General features: G+C 43.7%; 1 protein-coding gene across 4 annotated transcripts in view; it reads left to right on the top strand.

The window, feature by feature from the left end:
* RALGAPA2 (Ral GTPase activating protein catalytic subunit alpha 2) overlaps nt 1–19,230 on the top strand; it is a 139,635-nt gene that overhangs the window by 30,575 nt on the left and 89,830 nt on the right. For 2 of the 4 annotated variants that reach the window (XM_064145713.1, XM_064145711.1), the window contains exons 8-20: nt 1,554–1,692; nt 2,099–2,298; nt 3,205–3,435; nt 6,183–6,356; nt 7,836–7,973; nt 9,485–9,633; nt 9,999–10,110; nt 11,287–11,524; nt 12,075–12,239; nt 14,366–14,506; nt 14,987–15,124; nt 16,256–16,350; nt 18,983–19,073. In XM_064145713.1, the coding sequence (XP_064001783.1) occupies nt 1,554–1,692; nt 2,099–2,298; nt 3,205–3,435; nt 6,183–6,356; nt 7,836–7,973; nt 9,485–9,633; nt 9,999–10,110; nt 11,287–11,524; nt 12,075–12,239; nt 14,366–14,506; nt 14,987–15,124; nt 16,256–16,350; nt 18,983–19,073 (2,011 nt within the window). Of the gene's footprint in view, nt 1–1,553; nt 1,693–2,098; nt 2,299–3,204; nt 3,436–6,182; nt 6,357–7,835; nt 7,974–9,469; nt 9,634–9,998; nt 10,111–11,286; nt 11,525–12,074; nt 12,240–14,365; nt 14,507–14,986; nt 15,125–16,255; nt 16,351–18,982; nt 19,074–19,230 lie in introns of all 4 variants that reach the window. The other 2 variants (XM_064145712.1, XM_064145714.1) reach the window with 2 other exon arrangements.

The raw sequence follows: 19,230 nt of genomic DNA, 5'->3' as shown, positions 1-19,230 counted from the left end.
TTAGGAAGAAGCTTGTCATCTTGAATAAATGCTTTGTTCTGAAAAGTGCTGCTCTTTGGTTTGCAGATCAGAGTCTCACAACACTTCAGCTAAAAATATTTTCACCTTTCTTATTTAAACCTTGTATTATGTGTTTGGGATCTAACAGAAACCTGACTACACTATAAATCCAAATGTGCTGTGGTTTGTGAGCACTCATTTGTGAGGGGAGCACAGCTGGGCAGGAACCTCCTTGCTGCTGCGATGATTTTAATTGGAGTGCAGAATGATCACTCAGGACAAACCTGATGTCTGCAACTGGGCAGAATTTAATGAGAGTCACTTCACTTAGTAGAAAGAATCTAGTACTGTTGTGAGTAGAAGAGATTTTAAGATCAAGCACAGATTAAAGTAAGAAATATGTTTAAAAGAAAAGTCATCATATTACTGATGTAAACAAGTCAGTTTAAGTTAATAACTTAACCATCTTGGATATAGATTCAGTGAAGGCCAAGTATAAGGTCCTGCACCTGGGTTGATGCAATCCCAAGCACAAATAAAGGTTAGATGGCGAATGGGGAGAGCATCCCTGAGGAAAAGGGCCTGGGGGTCTGGGTTGATGAAAAGCTCAACATGAGCCAGCAGAGTGAGTGCAGCCCAGACGGCAACCCTGAGCTGGGCTGTAGCAAGAGTATCATGGCCAGCAGGGCAAGGGAGGGGATTCTGCCCCTTTACTCTGCTCTCCTCAGACCCCACCTGGGGTCCTGTGTGCAGTTCTGGAGCCCCCAACACAAGAAGGACATGGAACTGTTGGAGCGAGTCCTCACAGGGCTGTGTTCCAGATCTCTCACCGGCTTCATCACCCTTCTCTGGACACGTTCCAGTACCTCAACATCTCTCTTGAATTGAGGAGCCCAGAACTGGACACAGTGCTCAAGGCGTGGCCTGACCAGTGCTGAGCACAGGGGCAGAATAACCTCCCTTGCCCTGCTGGCCACACTGTTCCTGATCCAGGCCAGACTGCCACTGACTCTTCTGGCCACCTGGGCACACTGCTGCCTCATCTTCAGTTACTATCTGCCAGTACCCCCAGGTGCCTTTCTCCCTGACTGCTCTCAGCCACTCTGTCCCCAGCCTGTAGCGCTGCTTGGGGCTGTCACTGGACTAGACTTCTGTCTCGAGCCTGTTTTTGCCCAGGGGTGCTTCGTATGTGTGTGCACATGGGTGTCGAGTAAGCTCTAGTGAGTAATGCATTTGTGATACCTTAGTAGCTTTGTCTGAATGTCCAGGTAAGATGCAAGTTGGTTAAAGACATTAATGTGGTGCTTACTGCTCTTCACTGCATTAGAACAGCATAAGTAGGCTGGCTTCTCACGAGATTACCTTCTTTGATGTGTTAAAGCCCTCACATTAATGTTTTGTGTTCTTACTGCAGTTTGCAAAGTTTCTAAGGGCAGCTCTAATTTTTTCTCTCTCTTGTTGTAGTTGTTTATCTTTTATATTCAGCGTGGAGTGATTTGCAATGTAACCCATTAATTTAAAGCTTTTTGTTTGTCTTTGACTCCATGACAAAGGCTGCAAGTTTAGAGTGGAAGAATAAGGAGAACCAAGACACTGGATTTAAATTTCTGTTCGCCTTGTTTAGAAAATATTACCTTCCTCATTTGTTTCCGTCCTTTACGAAGCTCACCAACCTCTACAAACCTGTTCTTGGTGAGTTGTGGATTTTGTCTTTTAAGTAGTCCAAAAAATAACTCTGACTGTTCTCAGTAGCATCTCTGCTACCTGCTGGCATATCACTACAGTTCTGATCAATAAGGACTTTTTTCCTCCCTTGTCTCATGACTTCCTTTAGCCCTTTTCTTTGTCATTCTTCTCTTTTGCTTTGTTTTGTGTGATACAAATGACAGCATTCAGATAAAATCTGTGCTTTAAGCTCTTGCTTTTCTTCAGCAGTAACAGCATTATGGTAGGACATCCACATAAGTATAGTAAGAGCAGTCAGTCATTTCACCTGTTGTTTAGTGGAGAAAGTGTTGTTGCTGACCTGTTCAATGCATTTAACCAGAGTATGGAAGCAATTACTGTTCTTGAAGACTTTCTTTTCTTCTCTCATCAGATATTCCTGATGTCAGACCACGACCAGTATACATTACTGCAACACGAAACAATGAGAATGTCTACAGCACAAAGATCCCATACATGGCAGCTCGAGTTGTTTTCATTAAGTGGCTTGTTACCTTCTTCCTTGAAAAGAAATATTTAACTGCTGCCCTGAATACAAAAAATGGAGGAGAAATGCTCCCTAAAATTATTCAGGTGTGCTTTAAAGTTTACCTCTCTTCTTCATGTGCATGCTAAACTTGAACTACAGAAAAAAATGCTACCCCTAAGTGATGTACTTGATTATTTTATTGGGCCATAAACAAGTCAAAGTGCAAGGTCCTGCATCTGGGTTGGGCCAGTCCCAGGCACAAATTCAGAGTGGGTTGAGAGTATCTATGACAACAGAGACTTAGGGATGTTGATTGATGAGAAACTCACCATGAGCTGACAGTGCCCTCATGCAGCCCAGAAGGCAAATCATATCCTGGGTTGCATCAAGAGGAGTGTGGCCAGAAGGACAAGAGAGGAGATTCTGCCCTTTGACTCTGCTATAGTGAGACCCTGCCTCAAATACTGTGTCCAGTGATTGATGTCCCCATCATGAGAAGGACACAGAGCTGTCGATGCAAGCTCTAAAGTCTCCCTGGAGCCTTCTCTTCTCCAGACTGAACAGCCTCAATTGTTTCAGCCTGTCTTTGTGGGAGAGGTGCTCCAGCCATCTTTGTGACCTCTAGATGTGCTTCAGCAGATCTGTGTCTCTTGTGTTGAGGATCGCAAAGCTGATGATGGGACTCCAGATGAGGTCTCAGAAGAGTAGGAGGGCAGAATCATCTCTTTCCATATACTGACCACACTGCTTTTGATGCAGCCTAGGCTGCCATTGGCCTTCTGGACTGCAAGTACACACTGTTGGCTTGTATCCAGCTTCTCATCTACCATCACCCCCAAGTCCTTTTCCACAGGGCTGCTTTCAGTTTCATCATCTCCCAGCCTATATTGATAGTGAAGATAGCTCTGACCTAGAGGAGTGCTTGTGCCTTGAATTCTGCCAAAGTATTCCAGAGTTTTGGTGGATACTCTTTCTGTAGTTCCACAAGGCATGTGTGTTGTTCTGTGCAGACTGTTGGTGGTGTCAGCCAAGATAAAAGCACAGAGCTGGAGAGCAGTGTGTCTTACACCAGTGAGCCTGAGAGAAGTCATTCCAACAGCAGCACCTTGTCTGACAGGAGGCTCAGCAACTCCAGCGTCTGCAGCATCGAGGAGCAGCACCACAATGTCTATGAGATGGTGCAGAGGATCCTGCTGTCCACTCGAGGATATGTCAACTTTGTTAATGAGGTTTTCCGCCAGGCAAGTGCTTATAATCAGCTGTGCATTTCTGTTCAAGGAGCCTGGGTGTGTTCCTTTGTCATATGGTATCCACCAGATCCAATCCACTCCTAGTGCCAGAGCAGGATCACCTATACCAGACCACATAGTAATGCATCCAGGCAGATCTTTGAGTGTCTCCAGAGAGGGAGACTCCACAACCCCCCTGGGCAGCCTGTTTCAGTGTTTCTGTGGAACTTCCTATGCCTCAGCTTCCACCCGTTGCCCCTTGTCCTGTTATTGAGCATCACCCAGCAGAGCCTGGCTCCAGCCTTCTGGCACTCACCCTTTACATATTTATAAACACTGATGAGGTCACCTCTCAGTCTTCTTCAGGCTAAAGAACCACAGCTCCCTCAGTCTCTTCTTGTAAGAGAAATGTTCCATTTGAGGTTACTTCTAACCCTTCTAACTATTCTGTGATTCTGTGAAAGAACAATGTGAAGGCTGTGTGTGGATCAGGTAGGTGGTCAGACTTGACACTGAACACAGCAGCACGTTTTGTTTGGAGTCCTTCGCAGGTCTAGGTTTAATGGTAAAAGGACAAGATTTCTATGGGAACTGAAGCTTGTTGGTGATGCCAGACAACACCATGTCTTAAGTGAATGGGCTACTTTATTTGTTCTTGGTACTGTGATGTGATTTAAAGGTGCATACAGAGAAATTCTGGGTCATAGCAGTGTGCACAAGATGCTTTCCAGCTGACAAGTCAGCACACATGTTTACTGTGATGTATCTTGCATGGCAGTGTGTTGGAACTCCTCATAGTGGGGTGGGCGGCGCTTCTGCAGAAAGGAGTGATTTTTTTGTGCCTAGCTTCTGTGCTAGGATCCTTTTCCACATTTGAGACAGGTGTATCCTATCTGTTGCCAGCAAGCTTAGCGTCCTGCAAATCAATTCATGAAGTCCAGCCGGTGAACACCAGTCTTGGAGCCAGGCACTGATCTCCTGACTTTCCCTGTTGATTTGCTCATCACTCCCTGCAGCTGGAGGGATAAAGGAGAACACTGCTTGTATTTCCAGTCCGTTAACCAGCCATCCCAAGGCACTGAAGTCAGTGCTCATGGGCTTCTTGTTGGTACTTCATTGCGGCCTACCTGAATGATCAGTAGTGGTTTGAGGCCTACATTAAAAAAGGAACCTTTCTCCTTATGGCATCAATGCCAGGGAGGCAGTAGACTTCCCCAAGAAGTTAGGAGCAGGTGTCAGATCTGTTGGAGGATAGGAGAGCCCTGCAGAAGGACTTTGCCAGGCTGTATGGGTGGTCAGAGGTCATGGGGATGAGATTTAACAAGGCCAAGTGCAGGGTTCTATACTTTGGCCACAGCAGTGCTACAGGCTGGGGACAGAGTGGCTGAGAGCAGTCAGGGAGAAAGGCACCTGGGGGTACTGGCAGATAGTAACTGAAGATGAGGCAGCAGTGTGCCCAGGTAGCCAGAAGAGTCAGTGACATCCTGGCCTGGATCAGGAACAGTGTGGCCAGCAGGGCAAGGGAGGTTCTTCTGCCCCTGTGCTCAGCACTTGTCAGGCCACGCCTTGAGCACTGTGTCCAGTTCTGGGCTCCTCAATTCAAGAGAGATGTTGAGGTACTGGAACGTGTCCAGAGAAGGGTGATGAAGCTGGTGAGAGATCTGGAACACAGCCCTGTGAGGAGAGTCTGAGGGAGTTGGGTGTGTGCAGCCTGGAGAAGAGGAGGCTCAGGGCAGAGCTCATTGCTGTCTACAACTACCTGCAGGGAGGCTGTAGCCACGTGGGAGTTGGTCTCTTCTCCTAGGCAACCAGCAACAGAACAAGGGGACACAGACTGAAGTTGTGCCAGGGGAGGTCTAGGCTGGATGTTAGGAGGAAGTCCTTGACAGAGAGAGTGATTGGCATTGGAATGGGCTGCCCAGGAAGGTGTCGAAGCAAAGCCTGGCTGGGGCACTTAGTGCCATGGTTTGATTGACTGGCTAGGGCTGGGTGCTAGGTTGGACTGGATGATCTTGGAGGTCTCTTCCAACCTGGTTGATTCTCTGATTCCAAGTGTGTCTGGTCTGCATACTGGGGCCTCTGCTCCCTTTAAAAATGAGTCACCTTTGACAGTGACTTGTCTTTTATTCACTACTAAAGGGGTTTTGATGCAGTGTAGACAAACCGAACCTCAGCAACACCTCCAATCTGAGTGTGCCATTATCCTTCTCATACTTCGTGTCTTCTTGCAGAGCATTGTACCTCTTTTGCAAGGGCAGCTGGGAAGGTGGGATAGCTACTGGGGACAGACACCTGTGGTGCTAATTGTGCTGGGCAGGAACTTGTTGCCATTGCCTGCTATCCTTGTAAGTCACCACCTCTAGTCAGGTGGAGAGAGGCCCAAGGGAGTGCTTCATATCATGAGCTCTGTCTGCTTCTCTTCCAGAAGGTATAGCATGGTACTTAAATTTAGCCTGCCAGACCTTTAATGGCCTCTGAGATGAACCCATGTTAGGTCAGAGAGCTTGCAAGGAGCAAGTACTATTTCTGGTTTTGTCTAAGCAAGTAAAAGGTGTGATTTGTCACTACAAGTCACGGAATTGTGAAGGATTTAGGTATCTGCACAGATTGCTGTTTTATCATTACCCCATCAAGTACAGATAGAAGGATGAAAAATCACTTGTATTTTTTGAGCTGTATGATTTGTGGGCAGGGCTATGTGTGGGTGTGTCTATGTCTATCTCCTGTGTGTAGTCAAATGAATTGACTTTTCTGCACAGGCTTTTTTGTTGCCACCTTCTGATGCATCTGTAACACGCAAAGTGGTTAAGGTGTATCGGAAGTGGATACTGCAAGAGAAGCCTGTGTTCATGGAGGAGCCAGACAAGAAGGAGGACAGCCAGGATGCTGTGGTCACCTTGGAGGATTCAGTAGTGCAAACAGATGGTAAACATGTATGGTATCAGCGTTACTTTATTCTGCTCACTTGATATATGTGATTTAAGCTTGAAACTTGCTTTGTAAGTGAGGAACAATGTAAAGAATGTGTGCAAAGTAAGGATTTAAAAAATACTTTTATTTAAGGTCTAGACATTTAAGTAAATACTGAATGTCTATTGGCCCTTCCTGAATGCAAGATGACTGCAGCTGTTTGGAAAGTTGTATATTGTCAATTATTGTCTCCCTGTGTAAATAGGACTGCAGGAGCTTGGTGGAAGAAATGCTAACATCTTGTGCAGCATTAGAAGTTACACTGCTGTTGGCCAAGTGTGTGTAGGAATCACAGAATATTAGCGTTTGGAAAGTACCTTTGGAGATCGAGTCCAACCTCCCTGGCAGAGCAGGACCATCTAGAGTCACACAGAAACACATCCAGTTGGGTTTTGAATGTCTCCAGAGAAGGAAACTCCACAACCTCTCTGAGCAGCTTACTCTAGGGCTCTTCCACCCTCACAGTGAAAAGGTGTTCCCTTTTGTTCATGTGGAACCTTCTGTGCTTCACCTTGCACATATTGCTCCTTGTCCTGTCATTAGGCATCCCTGAGCAGAGCCTGACTCTGTCCTCGTGACACTGCCCTGCATATCTTTATCAGCAGCCATGAAGGCAGTGCTCAGGCTCCTCTGCTCCAAGCTAAAGAACCCCAGCTCCCTCAGTCTTCCCTCATAAGGGAGATGTTCCACTGTCTTCACCCTTTTTGTGGCTCTGTGCTGGACTATTTAAAGCAATTCTCTGAGGTCCTTCTTGAACTGAGAGGCCCAGAACTGAACAGAAGGTTCCAGATACAGCCTCACCAGGGCAGAGTAGAGGTGGAGGAGAACCTTTCTCGACCTACTCAGCACAGCCCTTCTAATACACCCCAGGAGGCTGTTGACGCTCTATTGTTTTGGTGATAGTTAAGAATTTGACAGTATCTACTAATTTGCATATACTGGATGGAATATTTATCTTCAGACACATTAGTTAAGAAACGGGAGTGCAGTTGCAAATTCTGTGCATCAACCTTTTGGTATCCTATGTTGAACCATCAGTAAAAGTTGACTTTGACTCGTGCCACCATGAAGCCATTTAAAGGGGGGTTTCATTGTTCTGAGAAAGAGGTTTGAGTTGTAAACACGTAGTGAGAATTAGAAAACTTTTGGTAGGGGGATTACTCGTTTTGCCAGGCTTAAATTCAAATATTACTGCAGTGACTACAAAATGGAATATAAAAATATTTGAAATACTGTGGCTCTTAAAGCTTGTTTGAACCTTTACATTCTACATGCTGTCTCTTGGTTGAGTGGTTAAAAGATAATGGATGTGAATTGCTTGCTGAAATGAATGGAGGACTTTACAGTTTCCCCTTTTCAGTTTTTGACTTCTGAAATGGTTTTGAATAACAGAGGACGTGCTCTTTTCTGCGTGGTCACTAACAGAATGATGTTTTTGAAAGCTTTCCTCTGACCATTCAGGACATAAGCGCTCATCCAGCTGGGGAAGGACCTACTCCTTTACCAGTGCTGTTAACAGAGGATGTGTGTTAGAAGAAGAGGACAAAAATGTTAAAGCTGGAGCTCAAGCTGTCTTACAGGTAAGGTGTGGAGAATGCCTTTGACTTACGTAGTTGTCTAATGTGCACTACAAATTATAGTATGGTCTCTGAGGTTAAGGAAAATAACTACCAGCACGTGGTGGGGTTGTAAGATACAATTTGGAATTAATCTATCACAGAGTGCCAGGTTGAAAGGGACCCCAAGGATCATCTGGTCCAACCTTGCTAGGTGATACTGGAGTTGAAATGAGCTGGCTCTGCACTCTGTTAACCTGAGTCTTAAAAGTGAGTGTGGTGGTTTGGGTGTTACCCACCCCCGCCCACTTTGGAAATCACCCAGACTAAACTCAGCTTTTTCTGGAAATTGAGTGAAGCTTATATTTACAGCTTAGCTCAATATACAAGCAGAGATTTACAATATAGATACAGCTATATACAGAAAGATACAAGTTAAAATGTAATACAGCAACACAACAACCCTCCCAGAAACCTGAGTCCCCAGGAGGGGCTCCCAACTGCCCTTCCGCCTTCTCCCACTCTTCTCTACCTTATCCCAGACATTGCCTTGTGCCCAAGGAAGAATGGAGGGTTGGCCAGGGGAGTTAGGAAGCAAGTGGGTTAATCAGAGAGATGGAAGGTGAGGTTAGAGAAATTCAGCCCAGAGCCCCAGACAGAGTGTGACTCCCTATCTATGTTTATACTCTTGTTCTTATACATCTCAGCCTATCAGTGAAGTAGACATCACCATTGTTTCCCTTTCACAGCCTGTAATCTAATTATTCTCACCAAAACGTTCTCGCTAGCTTCAGACTAGCACACTGAGCAATGTAGGGGAATCCACTGCTTGCCCTGGGAGATGATTCCAGTCTCTGTTCTCATGGGAAAACAGCTTTTTCTGGATTCCAGTGGGAATCTCTCCAGCAGTAACTTGTCCCCATCACCCCTTGTCTTTTCTATGGGACTCATTGTGAAAAGGGAGGCTCCTTCTCTGGAGACTTTCAAAGCCAATCTGGATGTGTTCTTGTGTGGTCTGCCCTAGGTGACCCTGCTTTGGCAGGAGGGTTGGACCAAATGATCACTGGAGGTCCCTTCCAACCCCTAACATTCTGTGATCCTCCTGGTAGCCACCCTTTATGTAGAGCTAAATTAATGTCTTACCTTAAAGGTCTTTTCCAACCTAAATGATTCTATGTGTTTTAAGACAGAAGGTTCATCCTTTTTCTACTGTGGATACTAGGAATTAATAAGAACTGTACATTTGCTTTTGTTGAATCTCATTTATTGGAACTACTGGTGGTAGCTCAAGCACATAGTTTCAGAAAATGAGTATCTGGAGAAATAGAGGAGACCCCTTGATCCCCCATGCTGTTTGAAATGCATGCTTTTGGGTCTGAAATGCCCTCAAATTTTCATCTAGAGTGATACAGAAAAATAAGTTACAGGTAAAGGATGGAAGTGAAAGGTTTGACTGGAGAAGTATTTAATTTTGAGTCTTGGTGTTTTGCATTCCTGACATTACAAATGCTTAACTGTAGATATCTGTCTTGAAGGTATTCGTGACAAACTCTGCCAATGTTTTCTTACTGGAGCCCTGTGTTGAGATCCCTGTGCTTCTCAAGGAGCAAGTCGATGCTTGCAAAGCAGTGCTGAGTATCTTCAGGCACATGATAATGGAACTGTCCATGAATAAGAAGACCTGGTAAGCTTACGTCTTCTGCATCATTTAGGAGCAAATTACCAACACTGAAACCTCCTTGGGAAAATCGTTGGGTAGGGAAAAGACTGACTTTCTCAGGAGCACATCTTGCAGCATCAGTCACACGTGCTACTGTTTGACTTTGTGGTTCTGGCTGGCAATTCCATCCCTGACTTCACCTGCTCAAGAATTAGTTTCTACAGTCCACAACCAGCTAATGTTACTTAACAAATGATCTGTGAAGTCTGAAGTGTGATCCCATACTCAATGAATAAGGTTTAGGGGAGTAGTAAGAGGGGTGTTGGTGCATGAAAACTAACACTTAACGGAACACGTCAACAGAAAGTACAATTTTGTTTTGGAACCAGGGAACAGATGTTACAGATACTCCTTAGGATAACAGAAGCTGTGATGCAGAAGCCAAAAGAAAACCAGATGAAGGATACATTTGCTCAAAGCATGTCAGGATTACTTTTCAGGGTAAGTGAGAGTTGGTTGTTTGGGTTTTTGTTTGTTTTGTTTTGTTTTTAATTATGATTACCCATAGTTTTAGTGAAGAACACATTCACAATACTGTGAAACCTGCTTGTGAAACATGAAAAACCCCTCTCTTGTAGAAATACAAGTAATCACTTTGTAAACTGTCCCTAACAGAGGGAAGCTGATGTGATCTGTTCTTCAGGGCTTTATTATAAGCCATGGTGGGAGCAGTCAGGCACACAGAGTCTCTTTGGGGGATATCTTCAATGAATATCTTTAAAATGTAAGCTTGATGTAACTGTTTTTCTAGAATTTTGGCTGACAAGTCATAACAGACTCACATTGAGCGAGATGAGAACATTTGTACCTTGTATTGTTCTTTGCACGCTCGGCTACGGTGCCTAGGCCTGGGTGTCACTGGTGTGTATCCATCTCTGCAGCCATTCTGTGGGTGTAGGAAACAGCTCTTCATTCTCTGGAGTATTGTGTCCACTTTGGGGCTCTTCAGTTCAAGAGGATATACTAGAGTGTCCAGTGGAGGATTTGAGGATGATGTAGGGGCTGGAATGGCTGGAACATGTCTGATGAGGAAAGGCTGAGGGACTTTGGGATGTTTTCTCTGGAGAAGGCCGAGAGGAGATCTTATTAATGTCTGTAAATATCTGAAGGGTAGGTGTCAAGAAGAAGGTGCCAGCATTATTCCATGGTGTACTGTGATAGGAAAAGGGGAATGGATGTAAACCGGAGCATAAGAAGTTCCACCTCAACGAGGCAAAACTTTACTATAAGGGTGCTGGAGCCCTGGAGCAGGCTGCTCAGAGAGGATGTGGAGTCTCCTCTTCTGGAGACTTTCAAGACCCATCTGAATGTGCTCCTATGTGACCTGCCATAGGTGATGACCTTCCAACTTCTACCATTCTATGATTACACCTGCTGTATTATTTCAGTTTACCAGAGGACATTCAGACCACCTGAAACATTTCCGGGTGTTTAGATTTCCTTAATAACCTTTACAATTCTTTGCCCACTGATTTCTGGGAGTGTTTTTATGCTGAAGAATAGCTCTACATAATATCTGTACATCAGGAGTTATCAGTGCTAGTATACATGTCAGTGTTGGTGTGCTGAAATCATCTAGGCAAATACATGAACTGTCCCTTGTTTCTTTTCTCCCAGACCCTCATTGTGGCTTGGATCAGAGCAAACCTAAGCGTTTACATCTCCCGGGAGCTGTGGGATGAGCTGCTCAGTGTTCTGTCTGCCCTGACAGACTGGGAAGAGCTCATCAATGAGTGGGCCAATATTATGGACTCTCTGACAGCAGTGCTAGCAAGAACTGTCTATGGGGTGGAAATGACCAACTTACCCTTGGATAAGCTCAGTGAACAGAAAGAAAAAAAGCAGAGAGGCAAAGGTTAGTCTCTGTGCTTCAGTGGTTGTTTGTACCAAACAAGTTACACATTGAAGTTTAATCTTAACAATTAATGTAATGTAATCTAACCTTAAATACTAAATCTTGGCTAAGAACTTCTTTAATCAGATACACAGTGATTTGAATTTGTGTATTCTCATCCTTCATCATGGGAGGAAAGGTGATTTGGGTCAGTAGGAGAAAGCTGTTGAACAGGTTTTAGTATGTGCTGAAAACCAGTCATTTCTGTGTAGTGGAAATCCACGTTTCAGTGGTTTGCTGTGCTTTGGTCTGGTAGTCATCTGTGTAAACATCTCCATGTCTTTTTATTAAACTGCATTCATGACAATACTTTAGCTACGTTTACGTGCCACCTTGCAACTGTTGCATGTAGTGGAAGTAGTGATTGGTGTTTATTAGTACTAGAAATGAGTCTCTTGTTTAAAAGGTTAGTGTTTTTCTTGTGGGAGTGCTTGGAAGTCCATTCATTGTTGAGCATAAATAAATGCCAAGGCATGTAATGCTATGGAAGTTTGTTTTCTTTGTCTCTAAGGTGGTGTTTTAGAACCTCAGAAGACACCTGTAGTGGGAAGATCTTTTTCGTTAAGCTGGAAAAGTCATCCTGAAGTTGTAGAGCCAATGAGGTTCAGAAGTGCTACAACCTCTGGAGCCCCAGGAGTTGAGAAAGCAAGAAATATTGTTCGTCAGAGAGCAACAGGTTAGACCACAACTCAATACTGATGTTCTTAAACACTTAGAAGCACTCAGGTTTTAAATCTAGCCTTTGGGATGTGGCTGCTTTCAGATGTCATGTGTCTCTGCCTGGGTGCCCATCACTAGTATGAATAAAGACTCCAAGTACTTTGGAAAATTCTGGATATATGCTTTTAAATGCATTACACTGAGCTACAAATTACTCATGTGCTGTATTTAATCTGCTTATAGAAACAGGAGAACAGGAGAAGGGAGAACAGATGTGAGGAGTGATGGGAAAATGTGAGATCCCAGGCATTTCAGCAGCCTGAACTTGATCTCCTTTTATTTCATGGTAGCGTGTGTCTGTTTTCCAGTTCCATGGGCCTTGGCTTAAAACTCACAGAATTGATTCAGTTGGCCTTTAAGGTCATCAAGTCCTTTAGCACCACATCTGTGCACATTTTAAACCTATCCAGGGATGGAGATCAACTGTCTCATTCACCTCTTCACAGGAAGTCTTCAGCTTTTGAGCAGGGTACATCTTCCTTCCTCATTGTTGGCAGATTAGTCATGATCCTTACCAGGAGAACTTGAAGGGAATTTAATACTTTGTTGCAGCTCTGGTCTACATAACTAAACTAAAATCTTCAGCTTAGATCACAAAACATTTTGGCAATGAAGTAAATTCATATTTTGTGTCTAGTTTATTTTAATTCAGTGAGTTCCTATTTGTGCTCTAGCAGCAAAGTCTTCTGCTGCAACATTTCTGCCTTAGTTGAGAGAAGCTAAAAGCATTGTTCAGCAAGGGCTGAGTTCAAACTGAAGGAACTTCTTCCTTCTAGTAAGAAAATATTATTTGGTAGGCAGCAAGTAGGTTGTTAGTTGGGAGGATGAATTTCATGTTTAAAAAGCTTTTAGTTTCATTTTGTGTCTCCTGTCATAGCAAAAAGAAAATTCTTCTGGGTTTTGTGAGGATTGTGATCATCAGTGGCTCCCAAGTCAGCAGGTGCAAAAATTCTGTCTGCTTGCACACGCTGGTAGAACAAGTGATCATTTCAAATCTGTCCAAGGTCTGCCCCTTTTCTAATCCAAGACTATCTAGAAACACAGAAAACTCATCTGCTAAGCCAACACTTCCAGAGGTGCCATCTTGCAGACTGCCATGTAGCGGTCCCTGAGGTGAGCACAGAAGACAGGGCTGTTCATGGCAGGACTGGGGCTGCTTAGCCTTCAGAAGAGAAGGCTGAGAGGGAATATTATTAATGTTTATAGATATCTGAGGGCTGGGTGTCAAGATGAAGGTGCCAGGCTTTCTTCAGTGGTACCCAGTGATAGGACAAGGAGCAATGGGTACAAGCTAGAACACAAGAAGTTCCACCTCAGTATAAGAAGATGCCTCTTTGTAGTGAGGGTGATGGAGCCCTGGAGCAGGCTCCCCAGAGAGGTTGTGGAGTCTCCTTCTCTAGAGACGTTCTAGACCTGTCTGAATGTGTTCGTGTGTGACCTGCCCTGAGTGATCCTGCTTTGGCAGGGGGTTTGGATTCAGCCTCTAGAGATCCCTTCCAACCCCTCACATTCTGTGACTTTAGCAGATTGGACATTTTGGGAAAAATGGGTGCTTTTAACAATCCCTACATTGTCCTGCTCCCATATAAAAACAACAAAGCAGCCTCTAATTCAACATAAAGATACCAGAGCACCTCCTGCTCCTAGCTAGGACTTTTTCTTTTTTGCTTGCTGCTTTCGTATCTGGGATTATTAGAGTAAGTGCAAAGGAGTGTTGCAGCAGCAGGATGTCTTTTGCCACTACCTTGCTTGAATATTCTCACTGCCTCCTCCCTCCCTTCTATCTTCTAATTGTCAACATAGACATTGCTACGTACAAGAAGAGAAACTTTACAGTGAATAAGGTATTTGATTTTCTTAGTAAATTGATTTTAGAGACCTCTAACTCAGCATAAATTTTAGTAATATAAGTAATGATAAATTGCTGATTTTCTCTAAAGGAAACTTCAAGCTTTTAACAATGTTGTAAACATATTTTTTTTCTCTACAAAGCTTTGTGTTGAACATATCATGACATTCAGAATCCCAAATGCAATTTTTATTTCTTCTGACATGATTATTGCTTTATTTTTTCCCTGGAAGCTAAGCGAAGCCAGTCTATCAGCAACTGTGTTCATCTTTGTGAGGCTTTGCCAGCCACTAAAAGTGTCCCTCTTCTGCTTCACACTGTGAGCTCTCTCTTACCTGGTATTTCTTACACTTCTTGCTCTCACAGGCTGTCAGGTACTGTACTTTAAAGTCAACTTTTATATAAATGTTCTTTATATTTTTAAACTGCTGCCTGTCTATATTCCCTTTCTGGCTAGTTGATTGCTCTCTAGTAGCATGGAACAAGATGTTGTGCACTGATACTGTTTCCTGTGTCTCTGGTCTGTTCAGAACGTGGCGTTAAGTAATATTAGTAGCCATTAAGAGATGAGGAAGTGTAATGGGAGTGTATCTTATCCTGTTTCAGAGTTACAAAGGGTGGCAAAATGTGGCTACTCCTAAAGCTTTTTTTGATACTCTGTCCTTGGATTTATTGTCAAAACGAGCCTTTACAGGGAGGAGGAGTGCAGTATCTCCTCAAGGAACTAGTTGAATGCTTGGATGTCTGAGCTAGTGCAAGCAAAATATGCAGTCAGAGAAACTTAGGTAAGAATTTCCCAGGTATCCATAATCCTTGGATTGTTCAAATATCTTGTGTTTTAATTAAATCTACAGAAGTTGAAGAATCTCAACAGCTGGAAAATTCGTCAGGAGCAGAAACTGCAGGCCTGTTTGCAGAGCAAGAGCAGCAGCTAACTCGAAGTAGTAGCACTTCAGATATCACAGATCACTTTCCATCTGATTTTTTCCAAGGTAATTTTGATGAAGTGCAGTGATGGTGCACTTTTGAAAGAAAAGTTTAGCCTCATAAATACTGCTTTTATCTACTTTAATTTCCAGCTGTGTTCTAACATGTTTTTAATCTCATTTTCTTAGTAAGTACATTGTTGGTGTCTTGCTGAAAGAACTGTTTAAGAAGTGACCACAAAGAAGGACAGTAGCTTTTATAAAGCAGGTGAAACAAAAAAGGAAGAGAAAGGAAAAGGGAAAAAGGACTTGGGACTCATAGTGGACAACAGGATGACTGTGAGCCAGCAGTGTGCCATTATGACAAAGGAGGCCAATGGCATTCTGGGCTGTCTTAGAAAGGCTATAGAGAGAGGTTCTCCTCTCTCTCTACTCTGCCCTGGTGAAGACTGCATCTAGAATATTATATCTGTTCTGGGCCCCTCACTTCAAGAAGGACCTCAGGGAACTGCTTGAAAGAGACTAGTACAGAGTCACAAAGGTGCTGAAGGCAGTGGAACATTGTGAGGAAAGGCTGAGGGAGCTGGGGTTCTTTAGCTTGAGGCAGAGGATCCTGAGGGCTGCCCTCGTTGCTGCTGCTAAAGATGTGCAGGGCAGTGTCATGAGGACAGAATCAGGCTCTGCTCAGGGATGTCCAATGACAGGACAAGGGGCAGTAGGTGCAAGCTGGAGCAGAGGAAGTTCTGCATGAACACAAGGAAAAATTTCTTCACTGTGTGGGTTCTGAAGCCCTGGAGCAGGCTGCCCAGAGAGGTTGTGGAGTTCCTTCTCTGAAGACATTTGAAACCCACCTGGATGCATTCTGGCATGACCTACTCTAGGTGATCCCACTCTGCTGGGGGGGGTTGGACTGGATGATCTTTGGAGGTCCCTTCCAACCCTGTGGTTCTGTGATACTTTCCCATAGATGTAATTCTTAAACTTTTTGTCATCTGCCTGGCTTTTGAATGTTGTGTATTCAAGGCAGCAATTATGCTTGTGAAGGATTTTCCAAACCATCTGGTCTTAGCATTGAATTACTTCACTTAGCTAATAAACATAAGAAGCATAGGTATAAAGATAACAACAATTTTCAGACTGTTTGCTATCTACTCTGATCCCACAAATGTCTGTATTTCTTCTTCTCCATATTTCTAGGTAAAAAAGCTGGAAGTTCTTATAATTTAACTTCAGACTCCAAACCAGTTCAGGAAAATAAGGGATATACAATGAAGGAACATGAAGCTGAGCAAGTAAGGCAAACCAGACATTGCTGTGTATCTAACAACGTGTTATTTCCAGTCTGACACCTTCTAATGTTCCCGAACTCCAGCAACTAAAAGTGTGAAGAATCCTAATTGCATTTTGAGTATGGAATCTAGGATTAAGTTGTAACTGATCATTGTGCCCTTTGATGTAATCATTGTGCCTGTATTTGGCTATTTTCTGGTCCTGCATGAAAATTCTATCTGTTTTTTTAACTTGAAATACAAACAAGAGATAGTTTATAGCAATGCATCCAAAAAAGTGTGGTCAGCAGGTCGAGAGAGGTGATTCTGCCACTCAGCTCTGCTCTGGTGAGACTTCACCTGAACTGCTGCAACCAGTTCTGGGGCCCCCAACAAAACAGAGACATGGATTGCTGAAAGAGGTCTGGAGGAGGTCCACAAAGATGATCAGAGGGCTGGAACATCTCTCTTATGAAGATAGGTTGAAAGAATTTGGGTTGTTCAGCCTGGAGAAGAGAAGGCTCTTGGGAAACCTTATAACTACATTTCAGTATCTGAAGGGAACCTAGAGGAAGGCTGAGAAAGGACTGTTTAGAGGGGCTGTGGTGATAGGATGAGAGGCAGTGGGTTGAAACTGGAGCAGGGAAGATTTAGGTTGGACATCAGGAGCAAGTTCTTGACAATGTGAGTGGTGAAACACTGGAACAGGTTGCCCAGGGGTGTCGTTGAGGACCTGTCTCTGGAGACATTCAAGATGAGACTTGATGTATCCCTGGGCAGCCTGATGTAGTTGGAAATGTCCCTGCTGACTGCATAGAGGTTGGACAAGATGAGCTTTGAGGGCACCTTCCAACCCGATGCAATCTGTGAATTAGTAACTTTCTGAACAGCAATAACTCATGCCTATTATGGAGGTACAGCACAGTGGAATAAACATTTGACTATTAAAAGTTATCAAGGAAAATGCTTTCCTTCAGCCCCATTTCTGTCTCCAGCTATAGATGGCAGATGTTTCTATAGCTAAAATAAGGACAGGCAAGCTTCATAAATTTTTTATACAACTTTTGACTAAATAGAAACAATAAATAACAGAGGGTGATCATCTCTGTGTATAATGCAATATGGCGTGGTGGGCTTACAGCTGAATCTCATCTTTGGCCTGTGGCTTTCCCGTATTGTTAGACTTAAAAGTGGTGTTAGTGCTCAGCTCTAGGAAGAGCAGACCAGACATTTTATGCAGAGTACTTTCACTAATTGTCTTGGGAATAACAAAGTGTCTCAAAAAGGCATGAGAAGCCAGTGTGTTTTGCACGGTGGAGGGGAGGGGGGAGAGAGCAAACTCAGTAGTTGGGTGAATTAAAAATTAACCTGGTTCCCCATTCCATTTTAATGGCATGTTATAAATTATGCAGAAGCATGTACTGCTGAGCTGCTCCCAGTATTTCAGTTCCACCCTTTTTTTACAAGTGGAAGCTGAGGTTTGCCAATATTTGTGCTTAAAAACTTGCTAATGTACCATGTGAACCAATCTGGCTTCAGATCAAAACCTACTTAAACATGGTGATCTAAGACTAAGGGCAAGATTGATCAGAGGCTGCTCTGCAGTCTGTTGGGCAGCATGAACAAACCTATTCTTTGGGCATGATTGTCAGTCTGTGCAGTTAAAAACCCAAACCTATCAGAGATGGCTACTGATTGCTTCCTGAAAGATGCTTCAAAAATATTCCTAGCTTCATAGAACAATTTAGGCTGGAAGTGACCTTGAAAGTCATCCAGTTCAAACGCCCCTACCATGGGCAAGGACACATTCCGCTAGACCAGGCTGATCAAGGCTTCATCCAGCCTGGCCTCAAATATTTATGGAAAAACATGAGTTTAAAGTTCTGCTTGTTGACAGGAGTTTAAGAAAGGAGAGATAAAGACTGTAATTGAAAGCATCATAGAATCATTTTGCTTGGAAAAGTCCTGTAAGATCATTGAGTCCAGCTGTTAACCGAGCACTGCCAGGTCACCAGCACCATGTTTCTGCCTCTTTGAAACACCTCCAGGGATGGAGATTCAGCCACTTCCCTGGGCAGCCTGTTCCAGTCTTTCAGAACCCTTTCAGTCAATAGGTTTCTTCTAGTGTCCAACCTAAGCCTCCCCTGGTGCAACTTGTGACCATTTCATCCTATCGCTTGTTCCTTGGGAGAAGAAAACAACCCCTGTCTGGCTCCACCCTCCTTTCAAGGTGTTGTGGAGAGTGAGAAGGTCTTCCCCTCGGCCTCCTTTTTCTTCAGGATAAACAATCCAAATTCCCTCATCTGCCTCTCACAAAACTTGCGCTCTAAACCCTTCACCAGCTTTGTTGCCTTCCTCTGGACATACTCCAGCATCTCAGTGTCCTCCTTGAAGTGAAGGGCCCCAAACTGAACCCTGTATTTGAGGTGTGGCTGCATCAGTGCTGAGTACAGTGGACAATCACATGCCTCAATTAACTCTGGAAAACTCTGAGCTTTGTCAATTGGACATTTAAAGATATTTGGGTAGTCTAAATATACATGAAATCCTGACAGGGTTGTCATTAATTTTGAATGCCTGAGTGTGTGTCTCAAATAGGCTAAAACATGATATAGTTCTCAAAATTGTAATAAGCTGATTTTTTTTTTCTCCAAAGGCACTAGAAGGAAGAAGCAGCAGCTCAGCTGAATTAGAATTGAAAGCAGACTTGCAGCAATCATATGGAAATTATAGAGAGAGAGAAAAAAGTGAGTTCCAAGAAACAGTCTTTTGTTTAAATGTAGCAATTGAAATTGATGTCCTCATTTTGTCTTGTTACAGATCCATTAGGTGTGCTTCTCACCCTGCTTTGCTAACACAATCTTTGGAAGCAGGCTTTGTGGTCTTTGTTGATCCCTTTCTTGC

This window comes from Pogoniulus pusillus, chromosome 7 (genome assembly GCF_015220805.1).
Source record: "Pogoniulus pusillus isolate bPogPus1 chromosome 7, bPogPus1.pri, whole genome shotgun sequence".
NCBI lineage: Eukaryota > Metazoa > Chordata > Aves > Piciformes > Lybiidae > Pogoniulus > Pogoniulus pusillus.
Note: the sequence above shows the minus strand (reverse complement) of the source record. Positions and strands in the feature narration are given on the sequence as shown.